The 19,571-nt window shown below is 54.7% G+C and overlaps 1 protein-coding gene across 4 annotated transcripts in view; it reads right to left on the bottom strand.

Moving 5' to 3' along the window:
• BMP7 (bone morphogenetic protein 7) overlaps positions 1-19,571 on the bottom strand; it is a 92,199-nt gene that overhangs the window by 41,768 nt on the left and 30,860 nt on the right. For all 4 annotated transcript variants that reach the window (XM_082359308.1, XM_082359310.1, XM_082359311.1 and 1 more), the window contains exon 2: positions 18,007-18,199. In XM_082359308.1, coding sequence (XP_082215434.1) covers positions 18,007-18,199 — 193 coding nt within the window. The remainder of the gene's footprint in view (positions 1-18,006; positions 18,200-19,571) is intronic.

Below are 19,571 nucleotides of genomic sequence, written 5' to 3'. Positions count from 1 at the left end.
CATGCCACAACTACTGAGCCCGCACAGCACAACTACAGAAGCCCGCGCGCCTAGAGCCCGTGCTCCACAACAAGAGAAGCCACCGCAATGAGAAGCCCACGCACCGCAACGAAGAGTAGCCCCCGCTCGCCACAACTAGAGAAAGCCCACGTGCAGCAACAAAGACCCAACACAGGCAAAAATAAATAAATTAATTAATTAATTAAAAAAAAAAAAAACAACTGCCTCCCACGAATAAGATGTCCAAGGGGGGAAATGACAGGGCTGAAAATCACAAAGGCTCTGTATTCAAGTAAGATCAGGAAGCACCACGTGATCACTGCTTCTTAACAGATTTCATGATGCACATTCGCTCTTTAAAGGTTCTGAGAAATCCTGCTGCAAAGAAATGTCTCCTCCAGCCATGGAGTGTGCTTGCAGAGGCTCTCAAACTTGTGTGTGAGAGCAGATCACGGGGGCAGGAGGGGAGAGGGATGAAGTCTGGACCTAAAAATGGGATGCAGCTACCAGCAGGAGGAAACAACCAGGAGGTCTAAGCGGAGCCCAGGATCCTCTTTGTGATGAAGTCGCCGGGGTGGTCCTTGGGTCACACTTTGGGGGGTCAGGGATGTATGCATTACGACACAAGGCTCTGGGTCCTAGGAAAGCTGAAATCAAATCCCTGTGGAGTGACCCAGGGCAAGCCAACCTCTGTCCTTCAGGTTCTTTTGTTTGTCATGTGGGGATAACAATGAGGATTGTTCTAAGGATGCATCAGCTGGGATGGTACAGTCGAGGTGCCGGCACAGAGCTGAAGACTCAAGGCTGAAGGCTCCGGGGAGCAGCAGATTCCCTCACAACCACATCGTTCTGACTCTCATTCGAGATGCAATGATCATAGAACAGGTCTGGCGTGGAGACGGCCCACCGAGCCCTACGATACCTGAGAGGCAGGCAGGTGCTCTTGTCCCCTTGCACAGGCGGGAGACTGAGGCTCAGGGAAGCTTACAAATGCTCCCGGGGTGGAGGGAGAGCGGCCACCTGGAGGAACCTCAGAGCCTTCCTTCCACCCTCCTCCTCCCCCACTCCCTCTGTCCCCAGCAGCCGGCTAGGCTGTCGGAACCCCGATTCTGAACAGCTAACTGCCCTGCCCTAAACCCTTTATTAGGTCTTAGGATAAGAAAGCCAAAATTCACTAATGCGTTCCATGATAAGGGAGATGATGTAACTGCCGGTCCAAACTGGGAAACTCTGGGGAGAGGAAGGAGGTACTATTAATTCCAGGTGGGCACATGGGGGCATTTACTCACCCTCCCTATAGGCTCTGGGTGGTCTGGCCCCCCTCCCTCCCCGACACCTCCTCTCACTCCACTGTCCTTCCACCTGCCCCCCAGGGCCAGCCACTCCAGCCTCCTTTCAGGCTGCCATCTATACCAGACTCTGGCCCACTCCAGGCCTTGGTACATGCTGTTCCCACTGCCTGGAAGACTGTTCCCTATCCTTTCGCCTCTGTCGTACCTGGGCATCCTGCAGCTCCTCAGGGAAGCTTCCACTGACACCCTGATGGGGACATCCTCATTATACATCCTCGCAGCCTCTCCTTTCCAGCACTCAGGCTAGAATTTAAATGTGTTCATATGGTTCTTTGGGTTTTCCTCTTTCCCCAACACATTTTTAAGCTCCTTATCGGCCAGAACCAGTCCTACTTTGCTCACCTCCGTCGGAGCCCCAGCACCTAGCAAACAACATAGCACATAGTAGGTCTCAAATAGAACACCGCTGAATGAATGTGCTGGTATCTTTGGAGTTTCTATCAGCCAAGGAGGTTTTCTGATGTCACTCTCTGTAGTCTGTGTTATTAAAAAGGAAGAGTGAATGTTTTTTCTAAGGACTCAGGTGCTTCCAGAGATGGATTTGCCTCCAGTGCCCTGGGCCTCAGCCCACCATCCACCCTGTACCCACCGGGAGCCCCCTCCCAGGTCACGGGCACTAGGCTGCCTGGTCACACACACTGGTCCGTCCCCAGGCACCTCCACGCTCCCCACCTTCCACAGGTCCTGGCTAGGTAATCACAGGGTAGCCAAACCTCCCCCAGCCAACCCCCAGCCGGAGGCCGCCCAGCTGCCTGGGCTTCACCTCCTCCATTTCTGTGCCCTCAGCACTCTGTCAAGGTCAGCTCCTTGGTCTGCACCTGTCAGGAGAAACCAAGAGGACGCAGACAGGCAGGGGGCTGCGGCTGGGAAGAAAGTCAATCTCAAATTTACTTTGGGACCCAACTGTTGTTCCTCCTTACTTAAGACCCCAAGGTTTGGGCCCCAGAATTTCCAGAACCCTGGAGACCTGGCATTCTGTTCACCCTGGGTGGGATCCATACAGAAACCAAACGATGAGAAGTGAGCCGCGCTGGGGATTTCAGTGCTCGGAGGTGAAACATAAAGGCCCCCGGGGTCGCCCCAGAACAACCAGGCCTTGTGGGGAGCGCCACGGAACTCTGAGATGGGAAATCCCACGTGGCTGGGCAGCTGCCTGCATCTGGCATCGTGGAGGTGGGCGGGCGAGACGCCGAGGATGGGAGACTCATCTTTCGAGACTTTCCCCGGTTGCCCCATTTCCTCCAGCCTCCAGCTCCAGACCAAAATAGCACAAGGTAAATGCAGCCTCTTTCACGCACACTCAAGGAATAAACACACCAACACAAACCCAGTTTTTGTGCTGTGTCATCTTTCCTACTTTTTTTTTTAAACAACCACAGGCTGTTTTAAGATTCCAAACCCAGACGAAGAAAAGTTAAGTGAACCAGGCAGACAAGGGAGAAAGGAAATGAACTCAGCAGTGCAGTCTGCAGACAGAAGCAAGTGTCGTGAGCACCATAGTCAAGGTTTTCGAAAACAAAGGCCAGATCCAACTCGATGCAGAGGAGGGAGGGGGTGTCTGAGACTGTGGCTCCTTAAACCGAAGAGTGGCGGCAGGAAGAGGCGAGGCTGAGGACACACCTGCTGTGCCAGGTGCCACAGGTGCCTTACGCTGCTGAACCCCTGACAGCCCACCAGGTGCACACTCTCTCGTCCTCTGTCATATTCTGAGGCCCCCCAGGAGCAGATCCTGAGTCAAGGACTTGAATGCAAGTGGTTCGTCTGAGAAGTGACCCCAGGAACCACCTGGAGCGGGGCGGGAAGTGAGGCAGGGATGGAAAGAGGCCAAAACACGGAGCTGTGGGCATCTGGGGCTCACACCCGCTGGGCCCCTGGGGCGCTGCGTGAACACAGGTCAGCGTGGTGCTTCCTGGGTGCGAGGAGGCTGGGGTATATACCCACCTGCGATGGAAGGTGAGGGGCTTTGACTCTGCAGTGAGCTGCACACACTCCTGGGGCAGAGAAAGCCCTGGGCAGGAGAGGCCGGTGCTGAGCGGAAGCATCTGGCGTGCAGCGCCACTCAGCCATTGCAGTGAGGAAGGACGGAGGCCCTGTCCCAGGTCACAGCTGGCGAGGCCACCAGGGCAGGAGTTGCCCACCCTTGGAGGCCAGACATGGGCTGCAGGAGAAATTGCAGGGATCCCCCCCCACTCCCACGATGGCCGGTAGGGAGAAGCGCTGAAGGGGAAGCCGGTGCGCGGTCCCTATTCCAGCCCAGGAATCAAGACTATGGGCCTCACAGATTCTTCTCCTAGGAATTCAGGGTCACGGGGAGGCACCCCAATCCGCTGCACGTGTAATGCCTGACAAAGCAGGGCTCTAATGGAAAGCGCTGTCCAAGGAGAATTCCCATTTCCTTTCCTTGGACAATGACCGATTCCTTTGGAGGCTGCTCGTTCTAACTCTTAGTCCCACTCGAAAACCTGGCTCACAAACCACCCCACTCCTCCACTTCCCCAGCCTACAGGCCCAACCCTGGAGCCAAAGGTTGAGCCCAAATCCCTAACCTCACGACATCAAGGGGAAATAAGAAGTCTGCTTTTGGACCCAAGTGTCATCTTTAAAGAGTCCCTAACTAGGTTCTGAGGAAGAGCCAAAAAAATTTAAAATCCTCCCCCCTAAAAGGCCCTGATAATCTAGTTTCCGTTCAAGAAGCGAAACCACAGGCTTTGTGCCAGGCACCGGAAGGGGGTGGTGTGCAATGGTCGAAAACCCCAGAGGCCACAGGGTGCTCCAAGCTGAGGACCTAGCGATCCTGATCACCTGCGTCCAGGTTCAGAGGATGCGGGATTCGAGTTGGAGTTTGAAAGAGGTAAGGTTGAGACAGACGAAGCAACAGTGGGATAGGATTATGTATAAACACTCTGTCAAAAGCTGGTTGAGGGGCTTCCCTGGTGGCGCAGTGGTTAAGAATCCGCCTGCCAATGCAGGGGACCCAGGTTCGAGCCCTGGTCGAGGAAGATCCCACATGCTGCGGAGCAACTAAGTCCGTGCGCCACAACTACTGAAGCCCGAGAGCCACAACTACTGAAGCCCTCACACCACAGCTACTGAAGCCTGAGAGCCACAACTACTGAAGCCCACGCGCCTAGAGCCCGTGCTCTGCAACAAGAGAAGCCACCGCAATGAGAAGCCCGTGCACCGCAACAAAGAGTAGCCCCCGCTCGCCACAACTAGAGAAAACCTGCACGCAGCAACGAAGACCCAACGCAGCCGAAAATAAATAAATAAATTTATTAAAAAAAAAAAAAAAAAGCTGGTTGACTGTCAAGGTCATCAGAAACAAGCAGAGCCTAAGAAACCCACAGGCAAGATGTGCCCAAGGAGACGTGATGACTAAATGTCATGTGATGTCCTGGATGGGGTCCTGGAGCAGAAGAAAGACACTGGGTACAAACCAAGAAAATCTGGGTCAATTACTGACTTCAGTTCATAATAATAATGCATCAACATGGGCTCCTTAACTATAGCAAATGCACCAAACTAATGTAAGAGGTTAACAGGGGAGCCCGGGTACAGCGCGTACAGGAGCGCTGTGTGCCATCTAGTCAATGTTTCTGTGAATCTAAACCCATTCTAAAAAGTAAGATCTAGTAATAAAAAGTAAACTATATTTTTCTAAAATCTGGTTTCCAGGGGGGTGGAGGTATTAAACTAGAGTGACAGGACTGAAGAGACAGGGAAGGGAGACCAGCTGGGGGAAAGCAGAGGCCAGAAAACAAGGTATCTCTGGAGAAAAGGGGGGTGTGCGAGAGCCAAGCTGGCTGGACCATAGGTCGGGTGTGTGTGTCCCCATCTGTGTGTGTTGTGTGCCTGTGTGTCTCTGTGTGTGTATACATCTGTATGTGTATCTGTGTATGTTGTGTGCCTGTGTGTCTCTGTGTGTGTATACGTCTGTATGCGTATTTGTGTGTGTTGTGTGCCTGTGTGTCTCTCTGTGTGTGTATATGTCTGTATGTGTATCTCTGTGTGTTGCGTGCCTGTGTGTCTCTGTGTGTGTTGTGTGCCTGTGTGTCTCTGTGTGTGTATACGTCTGTATGTGTATCTGTGTGTGTCGTGTGCCTGTGTGTCTCTGTGTATGTATACGTCTGTATATCTGTGTGTGTTGTGTGCCTGTGTGCCTCTGTGTGTATATACGTCTGTATGTGTATCTGTGTGTGTTGTGTGCCTGTGTTTCTGTGTGTGTATAGTCTGTATGTGTATCTGTGTGTGTTGTGTGCCTGTGTGTCTCTGTGTGTGTTGTGTGCCTGTGTGTCTCTGCGTGTGCATACGTCTGTATGTGTATCTGTGTGTCTCTGTGTGTGTGTGTATACAGGCGGCAGCTGGAGGTGAGGCTGGAGCTGGACTGTGGAAGGTGTGCACCCCTGGACTAAAGCACTGGACTTTCAAGGTACAGATGAGAAGCATTCATATGTGTATAGACAGCAACAGATATCTACACCCAGGTCGCTTGCAGGGCCAGCCTCATGGGCATGTGACCTGGGCAATCACCCAAGGTCCCACACATACAAGGACTCCGTGCTTGGTTTAATGCTCGGCAGTCACTGCGTTGAAATCCTTAATGCTTTTTTTTTTTTGGCCACGCTGCATGGCATGTGGGATCTTACCCTGACCAGGGATCGAACCCGGGGCCCCCTGCAGTGGGAGTGCAGAGTCTTAACCACTGGACCACCAGGGAAGTCCCCCTTAATGCATTTTTAACAAGTAGTCCCACGTTTCCGTTTTGTACTGGGTCTCACAAAGTATGTGACCAGTCCTGGGAGCTTCTTTTTAACAATTAATAATAATAATTACATACTGTATGATTCTAACTGTATGACATTCTGCAAAAAGCCAATTTATGGAGACGGTAAGAAGATCAGCCCTTGCCAGGAGTTGAGGGGAGGGGAAGGATGAACAGGCAGAGCACAGAGGTTTTTTAGGGCAGTGAAAATACTCCACATAAAGATACCGTGATGATGGATACATGTCATACACATCTGTCCAAAGCCATAAACTGTACACCAGGAGTCAATCCTGATGTAAACGAGGGACCCTGGGTGATAATGATGTGTCGATGGAGGTTTCTCAGTTGTAACAAATGTACCATCTTGTGTGGGATGTGGATAATGGGGAGGCTGTGCACGTGTGGGGAAGGGGGGCTATAGGGGAAGTCTCTGTACCTTCCCTTCAATTTTGCTGTGAACCTGAAACTGCTCTAAAAAGAATCTTTTTAAAAAAGAAGAATACTAACAAAGACTTCCGGTCCTTACACCAGACTGGCTGGGGTTAAATACACGAATCTGAGTTTTTCTCTTTAAACGTGGTCCCGGGGGTCCCGACAACAGCTCAGCTTGGGCCCTCCCATCCCAGACCATGGGGCCGATGGACGCGTGTGAGCAGGTACGTGGCTGGAGCTCAGTGGGGCTTTAGGGGGAGGATAGCAGTGAGCCAGATGAATGGGAGGCAGGAAGGAGACAGGGTGGGGAGGGGCTCCCCACTCAAGCCTGGGTCAGGGCCAGCAGCACCCCCTCCGGCTCATCCACAAGCGCAGCATCTCAGATGCTTCTGCCTGGGCCCCCCGGCTCCCGGGGGCTTTCCCTCCCAGGCGCCAGCACCCCTTCACCTGTGAACATCCAGGGTGGAAGTGCCCCTCCCCCTCCCCAGGGGTCCCGCAGGGGACATGTGACAACGTCTGGAGACATTTTGGGTTGTCGCACCCTGGCAGTGCCACCTCACGAGCGGAGGCCAGGGAGGACGCTAAACATCCTATAGCGCACAGGGCAGCCCCAAATGTCCGTGATGCCAGGTTGAGAAACCTGCCTCAAACAGCGCTGGCGGATGAGGAGGTAGAAGCACTTCAGCTCCTTGACCCGTGAGTGGGGGGGAGGGGTACGACTCACCTCCAGAAGTCCCTACAGGACGAGGGAGCCAAAGTCACCTTCTGTGGGACTCTGCCCGGCACCACCCCCTTGCCTGGCTGCCTGTCTTTCCAGGCCCACTTCCCCATGCACCTGCTTTTTCTGGAAACATTTTCTAATCGTGCAGTTTCACACAGTCTTCATCTCAGGGTCTGACTTCAGGGAAGCCTGATCTGAGACCGGTGGCCGGCAGGCTTCACTCGATGGCAGCTTCACTCAACTAGCAGCAGCTGCCTCAGCTAGCGGAGCTGTACTGAGGATTCAGGCCAAGGCCCGGGTAGGCAGGAAAGAGCTCTGTGATCCATTAGCGATGCCTGCCCTGGGTCCCTGAGGGGGTGTGGTGGCATGTTCGCTGGACTGCAGGCCAGGTGTCAGCTTTCCTTCCTCCATTTTCGGAGTGACAAAAGGCAAAGCCTTGGACATTGTGGAGAAAAGAAGAAAATGGTGCTGCTGGGGGCTGGCAACAGGAAGACAAAGGAAGGACCAGTGTCTGGAAGAGCCTTGAGCATTTACCCAGATGCTGACCTCCAGCCTGAACTTGAAATAACCAAGGGCTTCCTTAACCATGGTTGACTCCTTTAAAACGTCCCTTTCCCGGTGAGCCTGCATTTCCCATCCTTACTGAGTTCACATCTGAGCAGGCACTTTTCTTCCCAGCTACAGATGACCGACTGCTCATGACCAAACTGAAAAATATTAATTCTCTCTGTCTCCTGCCAAAAAGGCTAAAGCAATTACAGGCCCTGATATGAAACACAGATGTTAATACATTTGGAAAAATAGACTCCTATGGACGAGCAGAGGTCCAAGTATGAAGTGCTTTTGGAATTAAAGCTCTGGGATCAAGTTATACAGCCAGCCCCCAATACTGAAGCTCATTCTTCCAAAATTCATTCCAGTGTAGGGAATCCGGGGCCATGGCACACACGCTGACATGTCCCCTACTTGCAGACGAGAACCAATCCACCCTTGGGTACCCACTGGCACACAAGCTCAAAATAATATAATTATAATCATCACAGGGAAACTTCCCTGGGATTGAAAAGTATTATAATTATGGGCAATTTTCACTTTTTGGAAATTGGGCTCAGATGCTGAGGAAAGGTTGCGAACGAGGCGTTCTCGGGTTTCAGCTCTGGAAGAGAGAACGCATTGGAAGGCTTGCTGGGACTGACGGGCCCAAGGTGGGAGGTGTGGGAAGTGTGAGAGGAGGGCCGGCACTTCCCCGGCCAGCAGGGACCTGTTTCACACGGCCTCGTACCAGCCCCCGTGCTTGGTGCTGAAACTCCTCTGTGCAAGACGCAGCCACAGTTTGTCAAGTCAGGAAGCCCACAGCTAGAAGGGCAGATCCTTCATGTATATGTGTTTTGCTGAGCACCTACTATACGCCAGGTTCCAGGTACTAAGGATACGACAGTGAGCAAAACACACCAGACGCCTGCCCTCATGGAGAGTTCGTCTCTGGCCCTGCTGCTGGGCCACCATCACGGTCACCACAGCTCCCGCTCAGATCTTTGCTGAATCCCGATGAGGCTTCTGGGGGGCCACGACCCACCCAAGTTAACGCAGCTTCCAAGTGCTGGAGTGGGAGGCAAATCCAATTGCCTCCAAAGCCCCTGGTCTTTACCAGCTGTCCACACAGCATCACTGGGGCAAGCGGGGCAGGTCTTCCATCTTCTCGGCCTCAGTTTCCTTGTGCAGAAAATACGTTTCCCTCCTAATTACCCGATTCCTAGGATTGCCGTGAAGGGAAAAGGAAATGTGTATCCACCAGCCAAGGAGGAAAACCAGAAGTGACTGGGGACAGATGCAAACTTCCTTTCCTTAACCCTAACCTGCTATTGTGCCTCAGTTTCCTTGTCTGTAAAATGGGGTGGGTGATGGTACCTCCCTCAGGGGGTCGTGATGGGAAGGACAGAGTGCTGCATACCGAGTGCTCTGAACAGTCAGCTTTGTCATTGTCACCGTCAGCAAAGGCAGCCAACTCTCCTCTCAGTTCAGAGAACTGTGATCCAAATGGGAGCGTGTCTATCACCTCGTGAATGCGAAGGCATCTGCCGAATGGACAAGATGTAAAGGAGCGGCCCTTTCTACAAGGCGGGTCTGCAAGGGGACTGACTCACGGGACATTTGGTCTCCTTGACCTTCACGGTCATTAAGCATTAAATCCATATGGAATGATGGCAACAGGGCAGACACGGAAGAAGCTCCTCATAAAGGCCCCTCATGGTCATCATCTGTAATCTCCTCTCCCGAAGAGGCACCCAGGCTGCCATCCGCTCGCCTCGGGGAATCCCGCACTGGCACTCACCAGCACCATCCGCACCTCACGCACTCCCGGGAGGGGACGCAGGGCAGGGGTCTCCACCCACACCCAACGGACGACGTGACTCCTGCAAGGTCCCGCAGATCCTCAAAGGAGCAGGAGAGGACAGGGAGCAAGTCCACTCTGGGGACTTTAAAAAAACTCAGTGTCAAGGCGATACAGGGACCCGTTACATCAGAATTCTGGGGGTGGGACCCCAGCACCCGAAATTTTACTTAGTGCCTGGTTTTGAACTGCAGGGAGGGTGGGACCTTGGGAGGGTCATTTGACCTCTCTGTGCCCCAACGACCACATCCACGGAACGGGAGAATATAGACGTCTCAAGGTCGTCGTGAGGACTTAGCGTGCGTGCAACTTGCAAGCACTTGACGCACAAGTTTGTCGCCACCGACTCCCTGACCACTGCTAGTATCTTCCCTGTGAAGCCAGTTTGGGGATGAATTACGGAAGGAAACAAAAGGCACCAAGATTTTAAAAAGCACCAAGGCCCACGATGGCCTTAGCCCGCAGGACAGGAAACCAACGGATATGTGGACATTTGGTCCCGGGCTGCCAAGCAGGGCAGCCCAACTGCGATTTGACTGGCACAACACGGGCTGGACACAGCAGCTTGCCATCTGGTCAGCCGGGGGGCCACTGGATGCAGGTTTTTTCCAGAGTGAGCCCATCGGACACCTGAGTGGATCCCAAGGGGCCCTGGGTCCTGCTGAAGCCGCCCTGTGCTGGGATTTGGAGGGGGCCTGGGGGAAGGCAGCCAGAAGTGCCTGGGTGCCCTGGACCAAGCCGCTCTCCCTGGACCTTCCAGGACATTCCGGCCGTGCCTGGGCAGGCAGTGCTGCCTCCCTGCCCTCTGCGGAGCTGAACCAGAAACTCCCGAGAAAGCAGCTCAAAACCAGAGCTCACGCCCTGGGGCGGAGGTGTAGTGATGCGAGGTGAGCGCCAGGAAATGTGGAACCGGGCACGTAGGCCTTCCGTGGCAGCAGGAAGGCTCCAGGAGATTCCGGAAGCCTTCAGAACCAGAGCCCGCAGGATCTCCACCCTCAGCCTGCCCCTTCCCTGTGCCACTGAGACTCTTAATCAGGGCCTGGACCACACTTGGGGCTCAGTCCAATGGGAGAGAAACAGTGTTCTTGGAGAGACCAAGGCAAGAGGAACCTGGGGGCCTGGGCTAGAAGAAGTCTCTCCCCTTCTGTCTCCTGGGCGCGTAAGACGGCCCACAGAGGAGGGAGAAGAGAGGGCTCAGCACCTGTTCTCAGCCCTGGCTACACAGAGAATCACCTGGGAGTTCAGAAAACACTGAGGACCAGCCACGCCCCAGACCCTGATGTAGCCAGAGTCGGAAAAGCCCCCCCAGGTGATTCTAATGCACAGCCAAGGGTGAGGACCACAGCTGGGGACTCACAGTCGCCCTGTTGAGCCTGTTTTCTCCAGGGAAGGAAATCCGTACAAGCAAGAAGCACCAGGGTGCTGCCGTGGCCAGGAACACGAGCCCTGGAGTCTAAGAGACCTGTGGCTGAGTCCCGCCTCTGCCCCATTTGAGCTGTGGGATCTCAGGTAAGTTACTTCCCCTCTGAGCCGGTCTCTACACCTGTAAAATGGGGATATCAAGCCTTCGCAGGATCATTTCCAAGGTCCTCAAGGAAGGTGAAGTGCCCTGGGGTGCGACCACGTCCCTCTGTCCAGACATGCTCACGGTGACTGAAGTCAGATAAAAAGCAGTCTCGTGGGCTTCCCTGGTGGCACAGTGGTTAGGAATCCGCCTGCCAATGCAGGGGACACAGGTTCGAGCCCTGGGCCGGGAAGATCCCACATGCCGCGGAGCAACTAAGCCCGTGCGCCACAACTACTGAGCCTGCGCTCTGGAGCCCACGAGCCACAACTACTGAGTCCGCGTGCCGCAACTACGGAAGCCCGCGCGCCTAGAGCCTGTGCTCCGCAACAAGAGAAGCCACCGCAATGAGAAGCCCGCGCACCGCAACAAGGAGTGGCCCCCGCTCGCCGCAGCTAGAGAAAGCCCGTGCGCAGCAACGAAGACCCAACGCAGCCAAAAATAAATAAATTAAAAAAAAAAAAAAAAAAGCAGTCTCGTTACCAAGTCCTTCACCTTTATCTGATGCGACAAAGACTTGGGAAGGGTCCGATGACCCGCCGCCCTGAGGCTGCCCTGGGGCCACCCTGGGGCGTGGGGACCACAATGTCCCCACAGTGGGAGGCCCTGTCCACCCGGCGCCTTCCCACTCGCTTCTGTGCATCGCATCCCCTGGGAGCTTGTCAGACACACAGGAGCTCAGGCTGCACCCCGGCCACCTGACTTGGAACCTGCGTTTTCACCTGATGCCGGAGGCGCCATGTCACTGAGCTGAGCTTTTAAAGGGCGAGGATGGCCCTGGGCTCGGGTCAGGGAAGCTCTGGATGAAGCTTCCTTCTCGAGGGAAGGCAGGAGCTGCAGCAGGCGTGTGAGTTCCTGGAGGGTGGGGACACCGGCTGAGGAGAGCCGTGGCATCTCCTCTGTGCGGGGAGCTGGGAGCCCTGAGGCGGGGCTGCTGGCGGGGCTGCAGGTTACAAGGTCCCCACGTGGGCAGCACAGGCACAGCGCTGGCCTCCACCCTCCTCAATGCCCGCGGCTGCCTTGGGGTGAAGGGAACTGGCGAGCAGCCCCTCGGCCCCCCACCCCCTCCGGCCCGTCACGGGGACAGTTCCCTCTTCCTCAGAGTGACTCAGGCTACGGCTGAGCCAATCTTGGCCCCAGAGACCACTGTGAGGTCACCCTCCTGGCAGCCAAGGTCCCTGAGACAGACCGAGGGACAGTTTTTATCCAGCTGTCAACTTCATCTCGACCTTGGCAGTGACTGACTCCCTGCAAGCGAGTTCTGCTGGCCCGTGGGCCCCAGGGTGTCTCACTGACCAGCTGGACCCCCTACCGGTGGGGCAGCGCTGCGGGGAGAAAGCGTGGACCTGCGAGGAGAGGGCCGGGGCGGGGTGAGGCTGGAAAATGCCCAGCCTGAGCTCCACGAATGAAGCCCGTTAGCTTGCAGGACGCCCACCTCAAACTGCCTCATCTGGAGCTGGAACCAGAGTTAGAGCCAAGGGGGACAGAAGTGGGAGCAGCTCCTGGAAGCCGAGCCTCGACTGGCCAGCCCCTGACCCAAGGTTCCGAAAAGGAGGGCAAGACTCCAATCCCTTCGCCGCCCCCCACCCTCCCCAGCAAGGCCACTGGAGCCAAGGCCACCATCCCAGACCTGCCTCTCGGCCCCCGCTCACCCCACAGCCGGCCAAGGGCGGCCTCTCCAGCTGCAAGTGGAGCCCAAAGGCTGTGGAAGGCCTCCAGCTCGGCTCATTATCGGAATTTAATCTGGATTCCAAGAGATCAAGAGGAATCTGTGGAAAGTGGCTGCCACAGGGGGAGTGATGCTGAGGCCGACCCGAAGCCAGCTAAGCCCCGGCACGCCCAGGGCTTTCCTGGGGCTCAGGCAGAGGCTCGCCAGATGTCCCAGCTCCGAGCTCTGCGCAGCTGGGCGGTCGGTGTCAGGGAGGCCGCGGCTCCCTTCGCAGAGGGAGCAGGGGGCCACACAGCAGGGCGGCGGGCGCGGGATCAGGACTCGTCTCGGGGTCAGACGAGCCAAAGGCCTTCTGCTTGAAGAGGATGCGTGGCCCAGGCTGTGGAAATGCAAACAAGCACTCCACCTCCAAGCCAGCTTAGGCCTCCATCCCCATCAGAAACTGCGAGATTAAGGGATTTAGCATAGAGGGCAAAGGCAGTACCACCACCCAGACCTGGAGCCCTTCCTTTTCCTAAGCAGGTCTCTGCATTCCCAGTGATGGTGGTGGTGATGGTGAGGACAGTGGTGATGGTGAGGACGGTGGTGATGGTGAGGGTGGTGGTGGTGATGGTGAGGATGGTGGTGGTGATGGTGAGGACGGTGGTGATGGTGAGGGTGGTGGTGGTGATGGTGGCAGTGATGGTGATGATTCTAATATCTGGTAAACCTTTACTGAGCACTTACTATGTTCTAAGTAAGTATGTTAATTCCCTTTATCCTCACCACAGCCCTGGGAGGTAGATTCAGTTATTATCCCCATTGCATAGAGGAGGAAACTGAGGCTCTGAGGGGTTACTACTTCCCAAGGTCACACTGGTACATAGTGTCGGGATGCGAATCTACACTCTTAAAAGCTGGGTTATCCCACCTGGGGAATAACATAATAGGATCATTTTGCTTCTGGATTCAAAAACAGAACCTACCCAGAAAAAAAATCAGTAATTTTTTGTAAAAAATGTTAACCTTTTAACTCTTGGAGAATGAGGGCCTTGCTTCCTTCTTTCAAGTATAGATAGGGGACTTCCCTGGTGGCGCAGTGGTTAAGAATCCGCCTGCCAAGGCAGGGGACACGGGTTCGGGCCCTGGTCCGGGAAGATCCCACATGCTGTGGTAGCAACGAAGCCCATGCACCACAACTACCGAGCCTGTACTCTAGAACCCACGAGACACAACTACTGAAGCCCGTGCGCCTAGAGCCTGTGCTCCGCAAGAGAAGCCGCCGCAATGAGAAGCCCGCGTACCGCAACAAAGAGTAGCCCCTGCTCGCCGCAACTAGAGAAAGCCCACGCGCAGCAACGAAGACCCAGCGCAGCCAAAAATAAATAAATAAAAAAATAAATAAATTAAAAAAAAAAAGTATAGATAGGAAGTTTAGAAATCTAAAGCAAACAGCCCCTTCCTGCCCGCCTGCTGCCTCTCGGTCCACTCTCTGCTCTGCCTTATGCTTTGCACCTGCCATGTCCTCCTGTGTCTCCTCCTGTGTTTGACTGTGACCTCCTCGAGGGCTCGGACTGGGGTCTGGTCATGTCCACCATCGCCCAGCACGGCAGGTACTCAAACATCTGCTGAGGGGGGACTCGGTCTCCCAGCAAAGCCCAAAGCCCCCTGAGGCAGGAATTCCCAACGCTGGCCTGAGCGTCCCCAGAGATGGCCTGCGGCCAAGCTGCTCTTCGGGGCACCCTGCCACGCCAGCCACAGAGCCACTGACAGCTGTCCTGTCCCTCTTCCAACCACAGTGACTCAGGCCTTCTCCCCTCCCAGGGCCTCTGGATCCACCCCATGGAGCTAAGGCAGGGCCGAGGAGGCAGCCACTTCAAACCGCTACGGGAGCAGTGCCCACGAAGTCAGCAGGTTGACATAGGCAGGAGGATGAGGAGCTGCCGGCAGGCGCCAGGGAAGCGAAGGCTTGTGTTTCTTCTAAGTGAGGACCCAGTGGCTCACACCCACCCCAACATCATCACCTCTCTTCTGTCCTTCTAACAAACATGCCTGTCTCCACCTTAGGAAGGTGGCCCTTGCGGTTCCCCTGAGATACTCTCCCTGCGCCCCATTTCAGATCTTTGTAGTCCTTCAAATATCCCCAGCTCAACAGGCCGTCAAGGACCACCAGTCACCTTATCTGGCCAGTGGGCCTATTTATTTGCTTATTTGTTGACTGCCCGTCTTCGCCCCCTGTTATGGATGGAATTGTATCTCCTACAAAGATGCGCTCAAGTCCTACCACTGGTGTCTCTGAATGTGACCTTATTTGGAATTAGGGTCTTTATGAATACAATTAGTTAAGTAATGAAAAGTCATGCTGGAGCAGGGCGGCCCCTAAGCCAAGATGACTGGTCTCCTTATCAGAAGAGGAGAGAGGCAGACAGAGAGGATGCCAGAGCCGTGTGACAACGGAGGTGGAGATCGGAGCGGCGCAGCTGAGCGCCAGGAACGCAATCGACGGCCAGCGCCAGAAGCTGGAAGAGGCAGGAAGGATCCTCCCCTGCAAATTTCAGAAGGGACACAGCCCTGCTGACACCCTGATTTCAGACTTCCGGCCCCCAGCACTGTGAGAGAGCACATTTCTGTTGTTTCAAGCCACCCAGTGTGTGGTGCTTCGTGAGGGCAGGAAACCAGTACACCCCTCACACAGAGTTGAGACGAGGTCCCTGCCCCCGCGACCCGGGCTGGTTTATCCCAGCGGTTTAACAGCAGTGGTTGAATAAGCAGATGGCTGGGCTCCCACAGGTCTCTCCAAATGCAGTGGCCTCTGCGTAGCCCACCAGCACCGCGAGGGAGGCACGTGCACGCCAGGACCGTCTCGCCCGTTGCCGGGTCTCCGCTGCTCTTCCCAGCGCGCGGAGTGGAGCGGGCGCGCACAGCAGGCGTGGGGCCGAGGGGTGGGGTGCCCCTCGCGTCAAGGGCGGGGCCTGAGGATGCTCCAGTCACGAAGCAAGCTCCCACGCACGTGAGGGCGGGGCCCACATCAGCCGCATCCCAGCTGACCCCAGAGACCGCCGGCCAGGGAGGGGGAATGCCTTCCTGCGTGGAGAACTTGGGGGAAGAGCTGCACAGGTGACACCAGCCAACCCTCCCTGTCCTGCTCAGCCAGAGCCCAGCGGGGCAGCTACATTCCTGAGGTTAAACCTCTGGATGGACGTTTCTGAGGCAGGTTTGGGGAGCCTGCCAGGAGGTCCTGGGGTGTGAGCAGGGCTTGGCTTTCGCACAAGTGGACCGATGGAGTGCTACTGACAAATAGCCTCTGGGTACCTGCCTCGCCCCCAGTTAGTCAGCCTTCACGAGAAAAAAGTCAAACAAACATGTGCTCTTGTTCAAGAGTCCCGGGGGATCTGTCAGAGTACAGAGCAAACATATGTTACCCTGGGGGACTGAACTCAATGCTTCTTATTGAAATTGGGTGTGGGGGCCAGGGTCCAGCCCACCAGGGTGAAGTGGGGCACCTGAGTTCCTTTAGTAAGATTCGGAGGTGATTGCCAAGGCTGCCTGCTGCCCGCCCTCCCCCCCGAGCCACACCCACATTCTAGAAAGGTACCATCCCCTCAGGGAGGGTCTGCCATCGTCTCTAGCAGGGGAGCAGTACAGGGCAGTGCCTTCAAGCGGGGGCTCTAAAATGCAAATTGAATCCACACTGAGATGCCATGTGTCACCCATCAGACAGACTAAGATCAAAACAGTTCGATAAGAGCCCATGCTGGGGAACACATGGGGCCACAGGCCGCCTCTGTGTGGCTGGCAGAAGTATAAATTGACATAACCTCCAAAGGGAGCAGTTCAGCAAAATCTATCAGAGTCACCAATGTATGTGCCCCCGGACCCCACAATTCTATTTCTAGAACTATATCCGACTGATAGACAAGCACATGTGTTATCCGCCCCACCCACACCGTCTATAATTCGGAAAAATTGAGAATCCACATTGTGCACGCAGGAAACTGGCTAAATACCTTAGAGCACAACCCACACGATTGGAGACGTGTGGTGATGAAAGGAACAAGGATGCCCCCTGGGAAGGGACATGGAAGATGGTCAAGGTTTACCGTCAAGATTGTCAAGGTTTAGTGATAGAAGTAGGTGCAGGAGAGACCCTATGACGAGATACCATTTGGGAAAAGATTTAAATGCACACATATATTTGCTGATTTGAGACAACGCAAGAAACTGGGGGCAGAGGCAGTTGACGAAGGCAAAACACTGGAAACGCTCAAGAAAAGCTTGGTTTTCTTAGTATTTAAGATGACCTTCCAAATGACAGTGCTGGCCAACCCAGGTGCTGAGAGTCGCTATGTCCCCAAATGTGCTACAAGGTCCCCTTTGCCGCTGAAGACGCTAGGACAGCCCAGCAGAAGGGGGCGTCCACACCACCTTTCTTCCGTTATGAGGAGTGGCAGGTGGTGCGGGTGGGAGTAAAAGTCCAACAGCCCGCGATGTCCCAAAACCCAGCCACCAGGCGGCACCACCTCGGGACTGCAGGATGTCCCTGTTAGAAGTTCCAGCCCATTCTCTTAGCCTTCTCACCTCTCAGAGGACTTTGAAACGAAACGGAAGGGTCTCAAGAAATTAAAGTCCTTCAACACAAGCTTTTGGTTCCTGACCTCGAGATTCCTGGAAGGCTGAGAGTTCTCTGCCTGTTTATTTTTGATTTGGGGATTTTTATCCCCTAGCATTTTATTACAAATGGCCACTTTCATTGGTGGGCTGACATCACATGCTGGGTTTCAGTGATGAATGGGAGAGAGGCAGACCGTCAAAAACGCTTTTCCTCTTCCTCGTCCCCCTAAACACAGGCTGACCCAGGCTACCCATCATTACCCACGGGGGCCACCCCATCCCAGGCTCACCTAGCTGTCCCCTATTCCTAACTCGATCTGCTGACGGTGATAGTTTGAAGAGGTGGAGACATACACCATACACCATCTCTAAAAGAAGATGCTCTGTACAGGGCCTGGCACGTGGCCGGTGCTCCACGGGGGGAGCAGTCATGACCAGTCCGGTCGCATCCTCTAGCCACCAGCTCCTCTGTAGCTGAAGAAGCTCAGGACCTCTCCCAGGCACCAGTACAGCACACCCACCTGCCCAAGTGCTCCTGCAGCACCTGGTAAACGCTGATCCGGAATGTCTCGTTAGCGAAGTGTTCCCGGATGTGGTCCTTGTAGATCCGGAATTCGGCTGCAGTCACCGCTTCCCCTTCTGGGATCTTGGAAAGATCAAACCGGAACTCCCGGTGGTGGTAGCGTGGGTGGAAGAACTCTTTGTCGTGTTCCACTGGAAAGGGGAGAAAACACACATCGGCACCAAAAGCTCATTAGTGACCGGGTTTCACTCTCCCAGCTCAGCGTCCAAGCATCTTGCCTAAGCTCGATAGAGACCTGCCCAGAGCCGGTGACCCCTGGTGATGACTGCCCGTTCCAGGCTGATCTGCAGCAGACTACAGGTCACAGGCTCAGAACCTTGGTCACCCAGGTGGGTCCAGGTGGTCACCTTGGACAGCAAGAACAAGGAACTCTGCATCTACTTGCTGGGGAGAGTGGGGTACCGACCAAGTCATCCCAGAGGCCCTGGACAGGCTTGGGTTCCGGGGACTCAGGCCTGGGCTCAAATCCGGACTCAGCCACTACCTAGCTGGGTGGGCTTGGACAAGTGCCAGGTAAGCTATCCGGACCTCAATTTCCTTATCTGAAAAATGGGAATAATAATCCTCCTTCATGGGTTGTTGTGAGAGTTAAGTGATCTAACTCACATAAATAGTTTAACCACTGGAAGGGCTGGATAGCTGTGAGCTACAGTGTAAACATCAACCTTACTATGCCTGTCATGGGTTACCTTAGGCCAGTGGTACTCAGCCCTGGCTGCGTGTGAGAATCACCATGGGAACGTGGAGAAAACATTGATGCCCTAGCCCAGTGGGGGCTGGTAAATGTTTAATAACTGGCTCTCTAGGACCCGATCTGTAGTGTTGGCCAATTTTCATCTTGGAAGATTTCAAGCTACCAAAGTGAAGTCACTGAGGACAGAGATGGCAGACTGGCACAAAGTGGGCTCCAGCACCTTGCCCCTCTCGGAACCAAATGAATCATTATCTTTGGGGAAGGGGCTCAGAAACCTGTACTTTTTAAAGCACCCCAGATGTCTCTTATAGCAGCCAGTGTTTACAAGCACAGCCTTAGACAAAAAGCAGAAAAAGAGGTGAATGGCAGCGTCTTGGCAGGGTGAGTGGGGGGTTTGGAAAAGGACTTCAGGACAAAATAAGGTAAAGGGACCAAGCCCTTCTCCCTTATACTGGCAGTGATACTAGACTAAGCCATTATGTCCCACTTCATAGACGGCGAACACCAAGATGGATAAAAGTCCAAGAACAATGCTTCTGGGAGTGGGCCCCTGGTTCACAAGGATCATGCATCCTTTGGACTAACACGGAGCAGCAGTGAAGGTGAGCCTCATCGATGCTGCAAAGATGCAGGACGGCCAAGCCCAGGTGGGCCTGCAGCATCTGCAGATACCCTTCATTTCCTGGGAGCCACAGCCCAATCTCCACTTCCTGCCTCGGGGGTGGGGAACCAGAGAGACAGGGAGGGAGAGTGGAACCAGCTTGGCCGGAAGGGAGGAGAAACATGAGCAGTGAGCTTCAGCTTTCCGA

Source organism: Balaenoptera borealis, assembly GCF_965194805.1.
Source record: "Balaenoptera borealis genome assembly, chromosome: 16".
Lineage (NCBI taxonomy): Eukaryota > Metazoa > Chordata > Mammalia > Artiodactyla > Balaenopteridae > Balaenoptera > Balaenoptera borealis.
Note: the sequence above shows the minus strand (reverse complement) of the source record. Positions and strands in the feature narration are given on the sequence as shown.